Source organism: Triturus cristatus, chromosome 12 (assembly GCF_964204655.1).
Source record: "Triturus cristatus chromosome 12, aTriCri1.1, whole genome shotgun sequence".
Taxonomy (NCBI): domain Eukaryota; kingdom Metazoa; phylum Chordata; class Amphibia; order Caudata; family Salamandridae; genus Triturus; species Triturus cristatus.
In genome coordinates, this window is record NC_140595.1 from 41,987,650 (window position 1) to 42,007,842 (window position 20,193).

A 20,193-nucleotide genomic window follows, 5' to 3' on the forward strand; every position below is an offset into this window, starting at 1 on the left:
TAGGAGAGCATATCACTTCACCAGAGCTAAACCAATCTATCAGCTCTTCAAGCACATTTTTGGCTAATCTCTTCTCAAAATAGGCTTCTCAGTTTAAGAATGCTGGAAAGGGTCCCACTACACCAGAAACAGACACCAACTTCCCGCGCTTCTCACACATATGACAAAGCACTTAGTGCTCTTAAGTGACCAAAATACAACAAGCACTATTTATGAAAATACCATACAAATAATCATTAGTTCAAAATTAAAAGCAAAGGTAGACGTAATTTTCAAAGCTCCAGACAGTAAAGGTAATGTGAAAACAAATTACAGAAAGCCTGTTGCAGATGTCCTTTGCACTTGCAGTTCCAATTATACGCAACCGTGATACTTACTCCTGCAAAATTTTGCTGTCTGTGGTTTGTGGGTACCCAAAATCCATGAGTTCATCCAACAGCTCGTAGATTATGACGAAGTTATCCCGAATGCTCTCTTCTTCCAATTCTTTGAAGTACTCGGAAAACACCTAAGTTGCAATGAGGTTAAAAGAACAAATGTTTCAGTTTTGCACACCTCTATTATTTTACATATGAATGTGGGTTTGATGGGGCCGACTGTTGGTTAAGGAGTCTGGAAGTCAACTGCATGCAGCCCAGCTAAATCTGGCAAGGCAGAATTACAAACTGGAATCAGGATAGGTGCACCCCTCCAGTCTGGTATGTGGAAACACCCACAGACTCTCAAGTGAGGCATCTGAGGACGTCAGATGATTCGTCAGATGATTCTGGGCCAATCAACTACTCGCTTTAAGAATAACTGGGCAAATACAGGTGAAATACTAAAGTCTTTTTCATCACAATATGATTTAGAAGCCTGACGACACTAAATATTGTGATTTAATTTACTGTATTACAGATTAACTATTGTTTGAAAAAAAATATCTGAAAATGAATGACCTGCTGGAACAGAGGTAACTGTGCTTTCCTCATTTGTGTTTTAAGACAGGGTTTTCAGGTTATAAAGCCAAACTTGTTACAAGTTGATTACTCACCTGAACTACCTTGTAAAGAAATGAAAACACCAAGGAAACACAAGCGTTCTTCTTGGAGGTCGCAACAACTGGAGCCCGGTTAAGGAGCAACTGTTTCCAAAGAAGAACCTTTTCCTAATAAGTTTGGTGGAGGAATTATACTTAGTTAAAACATTTGTTTTTAAAACCATTTACAATAACGTTGGGACTCTCCACTCACTGCGCGGTGTGTAACACAGTAGTAATGCTTACTGTGAATCTTCTAAAGCCCACAGCCTGCTGCAAAGCACATCAAAAGATAAGACCCATAAATACAGAAATGAGAATACGTACACATATTGGATTTCCCCCATCACCTCTCAAGAACTACTAGTCACCACCTTTGGACCAAAGCAGGGGACCCTTGGGCGTTGTTTTGGCTCCATCTTAGGAGTACCACGGACGCTCAGCACCATCTGTCACTGTAGTCAATCATCATGTAAAAGAATTAGGTAGTTAAAGGTTTTTCTATATGGATTTGTGCACATTTGGCACAAAAAAAAGACAACCACACCTGAAGCCGGTCAGCAGAGAGGTGAAATACTGAGGTGGCTTCTATGGTGTTTTTTGATAGAATGTGACTCGAACTCTTGCACACCTACGCAGTATTCCTGTGTGCTGGAGGACAGTGGGAGTAGTCCGCACTTACAAAGAGCTTCATTCTAAAGCGCGCTCAATCCTGCACATTTCACAGCACAGAATCCAATGTAAACAATTCAGACTTAAAAGAATTTCGTCTCCAACATCCCTATATAGAAGAGGGTTTCTCAACATCACTGCCCTCTTATCCTCGAACATGAATAAAGTAGGAGAAAATAATCCATAAATAGGGGCACTGTGGGGGAGAAGGTACCCAAGTTCCTTTGAGTACATATTTTTTCTCATTAATGCATCATAAACTCAGTTTGCAAGCTAAGAATACTGAACCACAGGACTAACAAGGTGGCAGATATGGGAGCACTGATTATAAAGCATGTCCATCTCACATAATAAGCAATCGTTAATTTTTCCAAGTTTCATTTGTATGTGCCCCCTGTTGCAACACACCATTCGAAGTAACCATGTTGCACAAGAGCACATAAGTTGCTTCTTTCAAAGTTCTCATTCCTCCTCCTTTTTAGGAACATCTCAACTCTTTCTCACCACATTTAGTGTTAAACAAATGGCAGTACCTCAAACATGGTTCATGTTTTTATTACTTGAGAAAGTATGCATGTGTTTCAACTTCGAAACCCAATCAAAGGTCTTCGAAGTAGAACAGTGGTATCGCCGTTATAGTCTCCAAATAAAAATGTAAATTTGATACTTGTATAGCGCACTACTCACCCGCAAGGGTCTCAAGGCGCTTGTACGAATACCGCTGTGGAACCCATCCTGGCTTTCCCTGTGAGGCGTCCACTCCTGGGCACCCCCAAGGTGGAGGCCAGGCATCCTTAGCGTTGTGGGGGCCGTTGTGGAGATTAAGCAAGCTATTGCCCAGAGTTGCAGAGTGGGCCTCCATGATTGGAATAGGCACCGAGGCGAGAATTATCAGGTCCGTGGAATTTTTGAGCCCAAGACCCGCCGAGGCGGGGAATTGAACCCTGGTCCCGGGCTAGACCTCTGCATCAGGGTCTGCCGCTCTAATCATTGAGCCACACTTTCCTTTGAGCCCTTCCACATCTACATGGATTCTGATGCACACTCTGGATATCCTGGTCACAGACATGCAGAGGACATACAAGTGTACCTCAAATTACAAAAGAACAGAACGCTGTCCAAGACTAGGAGGGTTTCGTTGACGCATAAGCCATGAACTGTGCAACTCTACCCAAAACTGAGCCCTCAGAACAGAGTCCCTCTTTTTCTCAGCCTCCCTCTAGAGTTCACCTATTCACCCTTGGGTCAAGTGCCGCCAAATAAACACAGAAACTCACAACTGTGTAGAACAATAGGTTTTTGGGGTTAATGCTACAAATTGAATATATGTTGAAAGTTGCACAGGTTCGGCTGCAGGTGCTCGTAAAATAAAAAAAAGTAGATTCCAGCCTATGACCTCTAGATTGATGTGGGGAATAAATCTTCTCCAGATTGCACAATAGTAATTAAAAGAAGGAAGAAGTAGACTTTGACAATTCAAAGCCATCCTGAACGCAGAAATTGCGAAATATTGGACCAGTTGGTGTGATTGAAAAAACGCCTGTCCTTATCGCCTATTACTGGTATACTATTAAAGCGCAATCCATTCTTAAAACAAATTGCATTTTATTTATCATACTCAATAAAAAAAACTTAAGTGCAACTGCGATGAGAAGGCTTAAGAGCGCTTTACGTGAAGCAGTCGAGGTTAGAGGTCAAAAACCAAACAATGTGGAGCATTTCCAATGAGAGAATAAACAAAACAGTGAGATACACCAAATAGGAGGATAAGCTTTGCATAGCTGTACATTAGGCTCAGAAGGCGGAAGAGATGTGTTTTCACCAATGTCCGGATGGGCAGCGGGTTGCTATTAGGGAGCTCAAAGGTTTGCTGCAGCACCCAGATGTTTTGAATTTTAAGGCAGCGCTTTTACTTCTGTGGCTTTTCTGTCTGTCTGAGATGGTCATTAGATTTGCTAAACAAGGCGAGTTTCCCTAAATACAGAGCCCACGTGTGAAAACACATTTTTTTTAAATTTGATTCTTGCCTAGATTGCACACCAAAGTAAGTCCCCTTCAGAACTATTGAAATGTGTCCAGGTTTTCTCTTAGCAGAGTTGAGACAGATGTGATGTGGAGACACCTTTGACAAGGGAGACCAATGGAATACCTGCAAGAACGGCTGTGCACGTCCAAGCTGAAAACTATCAGGGCATCAGTTTTCAATTGATTAATGGTAAGAAGCCTATTTTTCTGGAATGAATGTATAGGCGGATTGCAATCCCAGATCCCTCCACTTAAGATCCGAGAGGTACAAAATAATAAACAACGTCAGGTTAGTATGGAGTCTTGAGGGACAGACTACAAAGCTCTCGAAGTACGCACATAAATGTACTTGCTATATCTATACAAAGTAACATGGGCTAAATAGATGGAGTTGAACCTGTTTAATCTGCAAACAGATAAACATTCAGAAATAATTACAATCAATGGTTCTCTGACTTTAAATGCTAAACTATTAGCTGTGGAACAGCTGTCCTGTGGGTTGGATGCACATAGTCCACCACCTTTCTTTCTACATAAAACCATTATCAATGTCCTCAGCACAGGATAAGAAGGAAGAGAAAGCGCAGTCAGTACACGTGGTTAACTGTATACAACACATATAGCACACCTATAACCACACACTCCGCATACTACACTTTCGATGTGTGAGAACGTACTCTCATCCTGCTATCTGCTCGGGTTAACTTGAGAGACTTTCCTGCCTCCTCGACCAGCATGCAGTGGTGTGTCAAGGTTACACCTAGAAATGTGCATTATTTTCCATCGTTGAACCACCCACGAATGCTTTAGCAGTAAGCATCATTCCGTACATATCACCTTCATGGTGTGAACCTGGAGACACCCGTTTGGAAATAACCTACGGCTGCGCTTCAATGCATGAACTGGCCATTCCCTTGTACCCTTTCCACTGACATGTCCAGCTTCGGTTATGTTTTTCAGGTATTTGAGGGGGAGAACTTATGTCCTAAACTCTACCCCCACTACTCTCCTTTTGCTATGTACAGTTGGTTTGTTTATGTCCAGTTGGCTTTGCTCTTGAAGTTGTCCTGTCTTCCTTTCGTCCTCCTAGTATATACATACACCGCTTACCCCATTTTCTGCTCGCTTCTCCTCTTGTGGTGGTAGAAATAGAGAGGGGGGTGCACTTCAACAATAAAGGTTTTGTTTTCCGTTCAAATGGACGTAATGATATTTCTTTTAGTTAAAATAATGTCTATTGAGAAGTATTTTGCAGAGTCCAGTGGAGAATTTTTCAACCTATTTCTCCAAAAAGAGAGCTCTTTCCACCTTGTTTCTTTACCTTACAAAGATAGCCCTCTTCCCTTAACAGGCATCTTTCTGAGTACAGCAATTATACACATAACTTGAAAGGATACGATATAAATTGTTGTGTTTAATCCACATAAAACGAACTCCGCCATGACCTAAAATGGGTGAAAGTGCACCTTCCTCTTCCTTCTCCATTAAAATTGGCATGAAGTGCTCCACCTCTGACATGTCAACATCTCCACGGTAATTTCGACAAATGAGGACCTGAAAGAAAATGCAGAACCGGCACTGTTCAGATAAAAATGTCCAATGTTTTAAATAATCAATTTCCGGCAGTCAAAAGCAGGTAACAATAGCCCAAAGAAAAGAAAATTGTTCAAACAACTAGATTAAATTGTACACATTTTGTTAGCATCTTAAAAGTGCAGGACAAAATGATCATATTTATCCCAGTCACTGCTACAAAAGAGGGAAATCCACATCCTCCTGTAGGGTGTACACGTTTTCGTCAAACTGCATATGAAGCATGCCAAACATGTTTGCACAGATCAAAGCTAATTCTGGGAAAAGTGTCTGGCACCTGGGTGACAAATACAAGCATTCAGTGGCTAAGTGAGAAAGTAGTTCAGGCTGCACAACGAGTCCATAAAAGTCATGGAAATGTTCCAAAGGCAGTACAATCCAATCCAATCCACTGCCCCAGTGTAGGAAGCTGACTCTATATACAGAGGACCAAAATGAGGTACAGTGTGTAAAGAGTCCAGGCAAACCCCAATTGGTCTACAGAGGCACAAATGATATCCCAAATCCCCTCTTTTGTGGGAGTGTAGGCGAGCAGGTAAGCGTAGCAGAGGGTAGTGGTAATTATTTGTTGACACACACACAGTCAATAAATGAGACACAGTCCAGAATAAATCTGAGACCAATTTAGAAAAATATGTTGTATATTTTATGTCAATTTTGATACAGAGAACTTTGATAGCAAATAAGTACTTTTTAAAATATTGATTTTAGCAGAAAAGTAAAACGCGTAATACTTTCCTAGGGTGCAGGAAACCTAGGTCCAAAGTATTACCAGCAGATTCTAGTTACCTGCCCTGAGGCGTCCGGGTGCAGAAATGCTGGTCGTGTTGGCAGCTGTGGGCGCTATGCCGGGAAAGAGAAGGGGGGTACCTAGAAAACAGGCTGCAGAGGGGGACTTGGGGACAAGTCTGTGAGCTCCCAACGGGGGCTCGGGTCACAAGGGTCCGGAGGAAAAGGAACCACAGTCGGTTCGTCAGTATCTGAGCTGGAGGGCTCTGGTGGAGAGCAAAAATGTTGGCTGGGCTCTGTGCGTCCTGAAGTCTTACAGTCGTCGGTCTCGCCGGTTCAGGGTGCAGGAATCAGGACAGCCAGGCCACTCTGGAAGCGGGTCTCTGTAGTGCTGAGGTCCCTCGATGGCTGCTTTGTCTTGGAGTCATTGGAGTCCCGACTGGACTTTCACAGTCTTTGCTTGTTGCAAGGTGTCCGGTGTGAGACGTTGGCCTGGTATATATGCTTTCCACTAGTTATAGTGGGCACCTTGCACCAGTCCAAACAACCCTTATTGATGAATAGGTTTTAAGACAACCTTTATTGAAAGCTATCCTAGTGGTAGCTATGGAGAGCAGCCTTCGGGCTAAGTCTTGAAGGAGTGTAAAGCAGCTTGGTTTACCAGATTATAACCGCTGGAATAACTAAATGAAAGGAAAACCACACAAGGTATATATATATAAAATATATGTATTTATTTCTAAACACTCTACTAACCTCTTTATGGGACTAGAGAGCAAGGCACACAATAATACAGTTCTAAATCGACAGTAAATAGCACAACATACAATGGGCCCCAGGGGGAGACCAAACCATATATTAAGAAAGTGGTATAAGAACCACGACTTGACTAGACACAGTGCCTAGAGCACGTAGAATCGCTGGGACCCCAAGGAACCACCCAAGGTAGAGACACAGGGGACCCATGAGGGACGCGTGCAGTTTGAGAACACAGCCGCGAGCTCCTTACAATCCTATGGGAAAGTCGCAGTTGGAATTTTAGAGTTTAAGGACACTTAGGAGAGGACTTGGACCAAACCCTTTCAGACTTAGAAGGTTCTAAGGCCAGCACCCACGTGAGCACCAGAGTACTCATGTTACCTAATCCAGGGAAGCCGGGTGCATAGGTGTCAAATGGTGTCGGGAATCTTTGATGTCGTCAATGGAGAGTTGCTGCAAAGTGCTGCTGCCGTGGAAAGGAAAAGTGTCCAGTGTGATCCAAAACTGGATCGAAGATGTGAAGAGCCTGAAAGCAGAGGGGACAGAGTCTGGGTCAGTTGCCAGTGACCAGGGGCATGATAGACGAATGCCCATGCGCTGTCCCGCGAAGGATGTTGAGTGCTGAGGGGGTTCGGTGTCCGGATTGGAGACCAACAAGCCTTGGCAACGGCAACCCATGCGGTGAGAGTAAAACGGCTTGGACCAGCAAGGTCCTGTGGACTCCCCAAGCGATGGAGAGTCAGGGCACGTCTGGAGCAACCAGGTAAGCCAGTGTAAAGTCAAAGTACCCTTCTCAGGGACCCACAAGTCGACGGACAAGGGATCGCGAAGGGACCTCGAGAGGAATCACTTAATACCGGCCCACAGATCACTTGAGGAGTGTAGGCCAGTAATCTTCGGTGGAATCACTGCTCTGGGTCGGGACTACAAGTAGCCCAAAGCACAGCCTCAGGGATCGCCAAGAAGCATATGCTGCTGCAAATGTGCACGGTGTCCAGGGGTTTGGGTTGCACAGTCCCACGAGGGCTTTGGATCTCAGGGTTGCTGAGAGCACAGATCGGCCTTGGGGAAGCTTAGAAACCCACCTCCTGTGTTGCAAAGTCTTCTGAGTCCTTCAGGAGCTGCGTAGTTGCAAACCGGACGGATGCGTCTTTGGTGCCTGCCCTGCCGGGGAGTAACTCCTTTACTCCAAGGGAGATTCTTCGGTCATCCAACGTCATGTAGATACTAAAAGTTCTGGGATTTTGTAGCCGAGTGTTGTCCAGGTAAATCTAAAGTCCTGTAGTCCGGGGTTCCTACTTTATACCCAAGGAAGGGGTGGGACAAACTCTGGGGACCCACCTATGGGAGGGTCAGGACAGAGGGGTGGCTACACCCATATCCTTTGTCCAGTTTTGCGCCAGAGCAGGGGATGGTAGCCCCTGCAACCGGTTTGAGCCGACTATGCACAGGGACACCAAATGTGCCCCCAGTGCAGACATCAAAGCACTCTTGGAGTGCACCCACCCAGCCCCAATACACTAAAACCTGTCTGGGAGGTGGTCACACCTCCCTGTGACAGGAAACCTATTGTGCAGGCCTCCCCTGCCGGAGTTTCATCCAGCAGCAGGAGGGCAGACTCGTGTCTGTGGCTGGCAGCATCCATTTTGTGATGCCAGGGTCTGTGAAGTTAGTACCGGGTGTACTGGTGCTGTCATATTGCTCCCTCTAGTAGGGTGGAATCATACCTCCCACACCAGTTACTAGTGTGGAGGTATGATTCCAAGGTGTTTGACACCAAACATAACATGTTTCCATGCAGCCATTCCAAAGTTAGCATTTACAGCGAGGTTGTAATGCACTTAAGACTATATGGTTTGGCTGCATCATAAACAACCCTGGACTAAAGATTCCGAAGGCTGCAGAGGGGCTCTGCTCCTGGATGGGCACCATCTCACATAAAACCCAGCACCCTGCCTTCAGGATTGATAAGGCCTGCCATAGGGGTGACTGATAGGTTTATATGTGCAGTGTTATGGATAGATATAGGGAACCTATATCTTAGTAAGGGGTGCATACACCACCTTACACAGGCTGCTGTAGCAGACCTGTTGTGCATTTTAAATGGCTTCCCAGGGGCGGCACAATACATGCTGCAGCCCCTGGTAGGCCCCTGGGGTACCTATACCCTGGGTACATATTGTACCATATACTAGGGACTTATAAGGGTACCCCAGAATCCAATCTGTGGTGTATCTAAAGTACATGCAGTTAATTTAGAGAGGAAGCAGCTAGGCTGGGGCCCTGAATAGCAGGGTCCCAGCCAGACTAAATTCGAAAAACAGTGAAACATCACCAAAAGGTGGGGGTAACCTTAAGAAGCAGATCCTACTCTCCTGCATCCGATACCCAGGGTATTGGTCTGCGTGGCTTCAGTTGGTCCTGGTGTACTCTCACTTGATGAGGGAACAGATCTGATCTTCAGGAGCAGAGTCCTCTTCCTGGGGAGCTTCTGCCTCGGGCTCGCCAGAGAGCGGTAACTCGGTCAACTGGACTTTGTTTTTCAGTGCCTGCAGACTGCAGGGGAACAGCTTGTCTACTCATAGGGAGAATGCTGGCAATTTACGAAGTGCTGGCAGCCAACTGGGTTCTTGGCAGAAGTTCAGCTGCAGGACGAGTCACTGGGTCGTGATTGTCGAGACTTGGTGTGTTAGGCAGGATTTAGCAACAAAAGCCCAACAGCAGTCTTCAGCTCTCGCTTTTCCTTGCGGCTCTCACTGTCCTTCTCTTCTTGATCCTTCGAATCGGAGCTCCTTGTGTCAGGGTTGCCACCTAAATACCCAATTTTGGAGTGTTATGATAGGAACAAGTAGCAGCCAATGGCCTACTTACCTTTGAGGTGTCTACACTCTCTATATGACCACTTCCTGTAGGAAGTGGGCATAACCCTGACCCAGAAAGCCAGATTCCACCAAAACTAAGATGGTGGAAATCTAAAAATTGTCTCCACTTCAGGTAGCCAACCTTATGGGTGGTACTAGCCTGAGAGGAGGTCATGCCTCCTGACTAGCTAACTTTCCAGCCTGTCCTGGTGGCAAATGGGCCCAGGGTAGCATTTCCCCAGCCTGGGGAAGCCCGGGTCGCCTATGAAAGGCGGCAGAGGCTTTCAAAGCTTTCTGCCTTGATATGGCGATCACTTAGCACCATCCTGTTTGGGGGAGGTAACACCAACTCTGGCTAGAGCAGGCACTGTTTCTGCCCCCCGAGAGCGTGGGTTCGCAGCTGCAGAGGGTCAGAAACCGGTCTGTGGTGACAGGCTGGTCTACACTAGTCAGCCAGCACATTAGTAGTCAGAAAGTTTTTTGAGGCACCTCTAAGGTGCCCTCTGGGTGAAAGTTTTAGTAAATCCTTCGGTGGAATCAATGTGGGTTTATTATTACAAGATGTTTGATACCAAACATCTCTGGTTTCAGTGAATCCATCATGTAGCTGGGGAACTTTTATTTAGCAGTGTCCAGCACATCTACTCAAAAGGGTTTCCCTGTCCACTTGTAATATCTAAGAATTGACTTAGCTGCATGAGCAGATATGCCCCTGTGTTGTCTATGTCCACACATGTAGCTTAGGGCACCCTGCCTTAGAGCTCTCAGGCCTGCAGCAGGGGTGTCTTGCCTCTACTGCATGCAGTGTCTGCAAGCATAGCACACAGGAGGTGTGCAATGACATGTTTTCACTTTTCTCTGCACCCTGGCACGCAGCCTGCAATGACAGTTTGCATGTTGGGGCTTAGGTGTCTCTTATGGTGGCTCAAAACATGCACAATACCCTCTTTGGTATCCCAGGCCAGAGGTACCACAGGTACCATTTACAAGGGACTTACAGGGAGTGCTAAAGGTTTTGCCAATTGGGGAGCAACTGTACGGTTTAGGGAAAGAGATCTGGCACTGGGGACTTGGTTAGAAGGAACCAAGTGCACTTTCTGTCAAGTCAAGAATAACTTTATTCGGTTCAATAAAATTGACCATAAAAGTATAACATTCATACATACATATAGAATCGATAAAATGTACATGTCCACCATATAACATGTGACTCAAAAGCACTAAAAAGTCTTCTTGTTCAAAAAGTTAAAACTCAAATTGCTAAAAGGACACACAGCCATTTCATTTACAATTCATATGGTTTCCTTATTAGAAATGCTGATCTAATAAAATGTAATACTGCAGAGCAAATAGCTTCAGAGGACAATGAACACAGGAGGTTTAAGCCTTCCTGGTAATTGCAAGGGCGGGCTTTTCTTAAAAAAGGGTTAAGGAACCGTGACCTTGGCTCATTGTACAGTGCGCAGAAGAGAATAAAGTGCAGAGTGCTTTGGTGAGTTGAGCCATCACAGGGGCAAGGAGTAAGATTATTGCACCAGCCGGCCTGTTTGGGGAGACCAAAAAGTGCAATGTGCAAAGCCGAAACCTAGTCAATAACAAGCATTTGCAATGCAATAGGTCTCGCAGTTGTTAAGAGTTTGAGCTATTGGCACTGTAAATGGCAATGCCTTTTATTTATGTGTGGGTTTTTAAAACATAAATAAAAGGCATTGTCATTTACAATGCCAATAGCTCAAACTCGTATAAATGCGTGAAAAAGAGAAGGATGGGAGGGAGGAAGGGGGAGAAAGGGGGAAGAGTGGGTGGAAGGAGAAAGGTAAGAGGCAGAGAGGGAGGGTGGTGTAAGAGCAAAGATGAAGCATTGAGAGAGTGAAGGGGCAAGAAAGTGAAGAAAGGAATAGGGATGCAGAAAACAGGGACGCAGTGGAGGAAAGAGGGGGATTGAACAAAATTAGATAAGGGGGAAAAAATAAAATAGAGGAAGGGGGGAAAAAATAAAATAGAGGAAGGGAAAGAAGAAATTGCGGCAGGTAGAAAGGTGGGAGATGCAAGGAAGGAGGGAAGAAGAGAAGATGAAGGGAGAAAGAAACCATGCAAGGAGTAAGTCGGAAGCAAGGACAGATGAAGGGAAATAGGGACTGAGGTGCACCAAGGAACAGATGGAGGTGTACACTTCAGCAAGGAAGCAGGCCATGATTATTAGAAAATATTCCACATTTAATCCACGCCAAGTGATTTCACAGTGCATTGGAAGGTAATAGACTCTAATTAAAACTAACACAAGGATTTTAATAGTATTAAGGCAATGGAATTCCCGTGCTGCACTGGGCTGTTAATTGACTTCCATTCATGTAAAGTATTTCTGTACACTTACCGCGTAGGCATCCGTAAACACGGAGACAGCGGGCGGGCCATGGAGGAGAGTCCGTGTGGAGGAGGGCAGCGGAAGTTGAAACCTTCATGTCAGCATCAGCCACCCGGTGCCCAGGCCCCGCCATTACATACGTCTGCCGCCGCCTTATTGTTATTGACAGCGCTGCATATGTTCTGCACGTTGGTGGAATGCACCTGGCTGAGTATTATTCCAATCACCAGAGGGAGAGCGAGTCACATTAATTTGTAGACTTTGGGGATTTAAAACAATTGTTTTTCTTGAAGGTAAGAGTATTGTTTCTTCTAGAACATTCTGTTGGGGGTGGGGGCGGGTGCTGTAGAGTCTCGAGGTATGTGACGAGTCCGATGCTGGGGTGGAAAATGCAGCCGTAGGTTTCCCGTATGAAACCGTAAAGTCTGTTTTTACTTTCATTCCAGCACAAACCCGCTGCCCGCGCGGACATTTTGTTAGCATTCCGCTTCATTTGGCCGCCTGCAGTGTGAATTTGGCTTACGCACACGCCTGCTATGGCTTGTTTAATCTTTGAATGTTTGGGCAGTTTTTCTGACGATGGGTTTAACTTATGACCTGCTCAGTGACCAGCTAAGGTAAATCGCAGGGGCGTTGAACCGTATGTAAGGCACAATTCAGTGCAAAAAAAATGGCTCGGGCCCGACTGCATAATGGCGTGACAGATAAAGCTAGGGCGGCTTTGCACCGTTTGGCTGCTCGCGTACCACCAGACAGACCAAACTGGGACTGTTAGCCGAGCACAACAACGCGATGGGGACAACGGCCCTTCCTGCCCGTAGCCTGTTAAATAAACAATGATGAGGAAGGCTAAACGGGATGGGGCAGGAGAGACGCAACAATTGGTGCAAGATAAGAAAACTGAAGAAAACAAGCGCAGCCCCGGCGAGCCTCGCATACAGGAAGGGGCCGCGAGACGCGCTCTGTGATGGGGGAGGGGGAGGAGCATTGAGGCGCAAAAAAAGCAGGCTGGCTGGCGAGTGGTGTGTAATGTGTGCGCACCATGACGAGAGAGGAAAGCCATATGGCGCCTCTGCTCGTCATTGTGCGCCTAATCGCACGCCCGTCGCCAGTGGGCTGAACCGCTTTCTATGTACATCTGTCTCATTACTAGCACAAACACAAAAGTTTCACATTTTTAAAGCATGTGAATGGATGACAGGCAGCAACACAGGATTGGGGGTATGGGGCGGGGTGGGACGACATGAAGGGTGGAAGCGACACGGGTTGACCAGAAGCAACACGAGGGCATGGGTGGAAAGGGAAGAAGCAGAGGGCCAGCGTAGGGTGAGAGAAATAAGCAATGGGCAAGACAGAAACAGGCATGTCATGTAAGCACATTACTGCGAGCGCATCACGAGGGGCAATGGGGAGAAGTGCAAAGGGGAGAATAATCGACGAGGAGAGAGATCAAAACAAAGTGCGGAAAGAAAAGTACACCAGCAGGGAGACTGCTGGAAAACAGGCGCACTCCCGGAGTGCTTAAACAACAAGCATTGGCCGCACGCGCGCCTCGCGCTCAAAGTTAAAAAAAACAAGGCAAGCCCGGCGGAGCGTGGCGCGCGCGCGCTTGGGGGCGGGGGAGCGGACCCTTTGAAGTGCTCCCAAAAGGCGGATTGCATGGCGGCACGATGCGTGATTGTGCGTGTGCTAGCCATGCAATCCGCTTTTTGGGAGCACTTCAAAGCCCCTATAGTCTCGCTTTGCGATCGCTTACGCGATAGCAAGGCGAGACCTAAAAATCTATAGTGAGAGTTCATGGTAAAAGACAGGTAAAATTGTTGATGGTGAGAAATGTGTCGGTCTGTATGGGGGTGCAAACCTGAATGCTGTTCCCGGTTATCCAGCTCAGCAAAGTAGGTGTTTTTTATGATCGATTTCATGTTTCTGTAAATGCAACAAGGATTATCATAATAGTGTCCTAGGCCTATTTCGTTAAATGTACCTTTCACGTATCTAAGCCAGGGAATGGCCCTGGTATTATCCAAGGCCATGCAATCCTTGATAATCGCCCTTGTGAGTTTTAAATCTTCCGACTGCCAGACTTTGGCCCACAGAATCAAAGGGGCAATATGAATCAGATCTTCAATAAAGCCCATCCCTACCTCAGAATGGCAGAATGCTGTGGGAGTACATTTTGGGAGCATCAACAGTCTTTTTATGAACTTATTTTCTAGTATTTGCAACTGGTTACCTTTATGAACTCACCATACTCCCGCCCCGTAGGTAGCAATAGACAAACATTTTGCTTTGTATAGGGTGATCATTTTTGCCACGGGTTTATGACCTAAGTTACGTGCGAAACGGAAAAGGCCTTCCACAGCACGGTTGGTGTTTATCACCCTGGACATGATAAGGGGGTCCCAATTCAATTTATTATTAAAAACATTCCCCAGATAGTTAAAATTAGAAACCTTTTCAATTTGCTTGCCCTTTAGGATAAATTTCCTTTATTTGGTGTGGCGTGGACCACAAACCATAATATAAGATTTTGTCAAATTAACTTTTAGGTCCAAGTCGAACATAAAATCAGTAAAGGTATTCAGGGACTTCTGTAAACTATTTGCGGTTCAAGCCATTAAAACCATGTCGTCCGCATACGACAACAATTGTATCGGGTTGCCGCCAATTTTGGGGAAATCTAAATTCTGTTCTCTGAGGGTAGCTTCCAGACCATTAGTGTACACGAGGAAGAGAAAGGGTGCCAATATGCACCCTTGTCGTACTCCCTCTGTGGAAAATATGGGACCTGTCCTCTCACCTCCTGGGCCAAAACGTATGGCTACCAAGGTGGATGCATGCAACCTACGGAGGAGGGTAACTAGGGGCTCCTCGAAACCCATTTCTCCCATCATTGACCACAATTTCCCCCTGTTAACTGTATCAAACGTGCAGGACAAGTCCATGAAGGCAAGGTGGATTGACCCCTTCCCCGCCTTCATGTACTTGCCCATAATCAGTGTCAGGTTGAGGCACTGTTCATTAGTCCCCTTGCCCCTTCTGAATCCATATTGGGTTTGAAACATGACCCCAGATGAATCTGCCCATGTCTCAAGACGCGCCAGGATGACCCTTCCCATCACCTTCACTGTGGCATCAATCAAGGAGATGGGCTTGTAACAGGCCGGGGCATCCTGGTTACCCTTTTTATACATGGGTACCACTATTGCCTCCTTCCATGAACTAGGAATGGGGCCACATATGGCCGCTCTGAAAACATTTGTGAAGAGGGGTGCCGAGAGTTGAATGTTACTCTTAAATAAAACGAGGAGTACCCCATCCGGCCCTGCGGCTTTGAGTTGTATGCCTTTTTTAAAGGCATCCGCGACCTCGCAAACTGCTATGGAGGAGGTCAAATTGTGTGCAGTGGCTTGATTAAATGGAACGTCGAGGCTTATGTCCTGACTAGTGATACCCTTAGGGTAAAAATGTTTGTAAAGTGCGATTCCCACTCTTTCTCCGGTATTAATGAAACCATTCCCCTATGTCCTCTCAGAATAAAGGGCGGTGTATGACCTCCCAAAAACTCCTAGAGTCTTTGAGAGCACTCACTTTCTCCAAGTCTAACCAGGCTTGCTCTCTCAATTCTTGCTTCCGCTGTGCTACTGCACTCTTGTAGGCCTGCCTTGCACTCTTGATTAGGGTACTGGCCCTGGGAGTTATATGTAGAGCCTTTTTGAAGTCCTTCTGGGTCCTTGAACATTGTACGTTGAACTATTTAGTCCCCCTAGGTTCCCTAGGTGCTGCTGTTTTTGTCAGGTTTCGGGAAACGTCCCTGCAGATTCGTTCAAATCCCTGTATGACCATTTCCCGGGGAGAATCGTGATCTAAACATTTCAATATGGAGCTCAAATTTGGTTTGACAATGCTCTCCTCAAATTGTGAGGGGTTTATCTTATTCCATTTCATTCTCACCCCATGATTACGGTTGTACTGGAGGGGGCGGCCATCACTTTTCACCTCCTGCACAGTTACATGTAAGGAGGCGATAAGGGGGTTGTGGTCGCTGGCATTGTTGGGCTCCACTTCGAAGTTATCCACCAGAAAGGCAAAATTTCTAGATATAAGCATAAAATCAATGACACTATCACTCACTCTGCCCATAAAGAAGGGATATTTAGCTGATGCGTTACTAGCTAAGTTATCCACGAAGATCAGATCATTCACTAGAATGATGTTATTTAAGGCATCTCCCTGGGGGGTGTATAAAGTGTGTCAGGGGTTGTCCTTCAGTGTCTGTTAACCCACATACTCTATCTGTGCTGTGCCGACATATGGAACAGTTACAATTTCTGTCTTTCTGACTTTCTGTCAAAATTGCATCAGATACCGGGCAAAAAGTAGGCGTGACCATGTAAAAAACAAGCATTTACAATGCAATGGTCTCGGCATTGGTAAAGTTAGAGCTATTGGCATTGCTCATGACATTTTTTTTGTTTATGTTTTTGTTTTTAAAACATTTAAAGAAACGGCATTGTCAATAGCTCTAACTTTACCAATGCCGAGACCATTGTATTGTAAATGCTTGTTATTAATCCCTGACAGCAAACACCGACGGATGCAAAGTGGAGCCAACATAAGATCTTTAAAGGCGGGCAACTAGAGCCAAATTTTTTGGGGGGTGAAAAAGATTCCGGGGGGGGGGGCGGGGGGGGGGGGGGGGGAGGCTACGTCTTCCAGCCATAGGCAGAGTGGCTGTAAAAAGGGGTGGAAACACAACAAAAGCCTCATTAACGAGCAAACGGTCTTTTAAAGACCTGTGAAGTACTCGGGTGCGGCTGCAATTAGAGGGACGCCAGCCGGGCTGACACACATGGGGGGGGGGGGGGGCGCTGAAGGCCGGTGAGCCCACGTTGCGTCTGTGCGTGTTTGGATGCAGTTGGGATGGGGGCAAGCAGGACACCTAGAAATTACCAGAAATTGACTTACCTTTATGACGGTCAAACACCGACGCGGTACTAAAATCCATGGCTGCCTATATCATTATGTACAATAAATCTAAGCACCACTCCTGGGCTTCCGGACAGGAGTCCACGATGATACAACCGAATGAGCATGCACTGGCAGCAGCCGCCACGTCCCCTCGCAGGAAAATGCAAAGTCCCTCTGCAGGCGAGGCTGGCTGTTGTCAAGGCACGGTCTGCCTCCCACAGAAGGTGAAACCGGTGCACACCCCAGGCCGGAGGACCGCTTCTGAGGACAGGCGCACTGCGAACACGGCAGCTGAGAAGTGGCGTGATTGTCATTTCCAGAAGACCCCGAGTTTTTAATTTTTTTTTTTTTTTTTGCCAATGCGGTGTTTGTATGTTCTTTCTTATTTACATACCTCGATAAGAAGCTGGAATATTCGTCTCTATAAATTATTTAAATCACAATGCACTCATTAAAACTTTCAAAAATGGAATTTCTGATCCAAAGCGATTATATACTTAGGAGCATTAATTACATAAACACAAACCACAGCTATCGTGAATCGGAAGGCAATTTATTTTACGGATCTATTACCTACATTTTGACTAGACAGAGACGTGATCCTTATAAAACTTCAGTCCCCGCTACATTTAATTAACCATGAAGGGATTGAACAATGACCACAATTCTGCCCCTACACTGATACACACAAACTTTTCAGCGGTGTGCTAAGCTTGGTCTGTCATGCCTGCCTCTTTTATTATGAATGTTTTAAATTACAAATAAAGTTATGATAAGAATCAATTGTTAGTCTCGCCACAGCACCTACACCCTATCGACACAGAATCACATAGTGTTCATGATGCTGGCTCGCGAGGCAGTGCTCAAATGCATCTATGTGCGTCACACACACTCCCCTCTATAAACCGCAGGGACAGAAAAGGCTCCATTTCACACTGCTTTCTTCGAATCGCTTGCCCTGCATTATTTCTGAGGGCGGATTCCAGACACTGCTGCGTTTGCCTGTCGGGGTTTCCCGAGAGCTATCTTCCCTCTCCGCCCACACGGATACATCGGCGAAAGGCATTCTCCCAAGCAGCTCCCTGCGCAGGGGTTGACACAGCCATATTTATCAGCCCTCTATCTACAGACAGGGAATACCGAGAAACCATCCCAATGCCGGCCCTGCATGTCAATGAGCCGGGGCGGGGAGCTCGGGCCGCCTTCAGAAAGATACGGGCACGCAGCAGAGCGCGTGGGGGGAATGGATCCTTCCAACGCCATATTATGTGCAGCTGCTGGGCCTCCCCGTGCATACGAATGATACGCAGTATAGCCGTGACAAGTAACCATTTGTTTTTCCTAGTCTGCATTGTAGTGCTTGGTAATTAATTTTAACCTTCCAGTAGGTCCCGCTTCATACCAGTTCGATCAATTAATTTCACTGCCCTCCAGTGGGCTACAGGAGTAAAGTTCGGCACAATTAAAAACAGCAATACCATTCACAGGACTGCATATTTCACTCCCGTGTGGACCATATCAATTTCTCTGGCGGTGCAATGAATTGATCGAACTGGTATGAAGCGGGACCTACTGGAAGGTTAAAATTAATTACCAAGCACTACAATGACCAGCATGCCACTGTGTTATTAGACTCACCTGGGAGGAGCTGTAATCTTAAAAGGAAGTGCTTGGTAAAGCTTTGCGACATACCAGAGACCCCCATGAAGGAGAGGAAACTCCGAAACGCGTCCGGGAACAGTGTTCAAGCAGCAATAATGCCGGTTTTCCAAATAAAGTTTTGAAAACGAACAGCAGTGGAGTGCGTCCTTACAGCTTGGGGCAACAGTGTGGATATATATATATATATATATATATATATATATATATATATATATATATCTATACACACATACATACACACACACACACACACACACACACACACACACACACACACACACACACCCATATGTATATCAGTGGTCGAAGGGGCGGGATCGGCAGGGTACGGCGTGCCCGTACTTCTTAAATTCAATCGATTCCGTACCCTTACTTCTTTGTTTAAAACATGTGCCCCCGGACGGCTGAAATAGCCTACAGATAAGGCTGGGCGTGCGGGGGCGGGTGAGCAGAGAAGAAGAAGGACTCTGGCTTTTCCTTCATGCCCAGAGAAGCCAAGGGCAGTGTCCACTCCTGCTTTGCCGCGGTCAGCTGCCTCTTGTTCCCTCTCTTTCTGTCTCGCTCCTCCTCACTTACTGAGAACCGTGACTGCAAGCTACGGTTCTCACCCTCTCTTTCCTCTGCTCGTTTATTTGTTCCCCTGTGAAATGGATCAAAAAAGGAAAAACACTTTTGCTGGAAAGGTACTCTTTTTCTGAAATGTTTCTATTCCAAAGTGAAGCCTCTGGGTGGAGAGAAACAAAAGGGTAAAAACCTGAAAAATAAATAAATAAAGCAAGATGAAGTGATCGCAAAGTGGCCAGATTGGTTTTCTTCTTCACACCTAAACACATTAGCACCACTTTATAGAGGTTTTTTTTTAGACAGCATCTTGCTCTTGTCCAGTGCGTAATTTGAATCGAGTTGCTTCAAGGTGTTTATATCAGGGCACAATTGGGATGTAGTTGAAGGCATTGCGAGTTTCCGTAATGCAATATTTACACTGATACTTTATTATTTTGACATTTTACATATGCTAACAGTCTCTGAGAAAATGTTGCCTCATTAGTACCATTGTAACAAACAAATGCAGCAGTTAGAGAGGTGATCAGTCAACCTTTGCAAAGGGCCGTCCTCTTTGCAGCAACATGTCAGTTTTTTTGTAACTTTTGATCCGTTTCAGCCACAAACCAATTATTAGTTAAAATTGTCAGATTATGCAGCAGATGATGTATTATGTGTCATATATGGCAGAGCAATTATATAGAAAACATTTGCAAACTAGTATATTTTGCTATTTATGTTTGAACTGCTCATGGGAAAAAAAGGGAGGAGAAGTGCTGATGACAAACGCCATGGCTTGGAGACAAATAGCTTGTGCTTTCACTTTTAAGCGTATGTGGGACATTCTGTGATTGAAAACATATCCCACTTTGTGAATGTTTTTTAATGTCAATAACTCATTAAGCTTTAAATAATCATGTGTATCCATTTGGGTGAATTAAATAACATAATAAGCTGTAACTGGTCAGTGTCGAACAAATACACAAAATTGGGAT

The 20,193-nt window shown here is 45.6% G+C and overlaps 1 protein-coding gene across 1 annotated transcript in view; it reads right to left on the reverse strand.

Annotated features, from left to right (window-relative positions):
* LOC146772364 (AP-1 complex subunit mu-1) overlaps window positions 1–20,193 on the reverse strand; it is a 160,638-nt gene that overhangs the window by 112,324 nt on the left and 28,121 nt on the right. The window contains exons 2-4 of the mRNA XM_085639149.1: window positions 5,113–5,269; window positions 1,034–1,101; window positions 378–508 (exon numbers count right to left, since the gene is read on the reverse strand). Coding sequence (XP_085495275.1) covers window positions 378–508; window positions 1,034–1,101; window positions 5,113–5,269 — 356 coding nt within the window. The remainder of the gene's footprint in view (window positions 1–377; window positions 509–1,033; window positions 1,102–5,112; window positions 5,270–20,193) is intronic.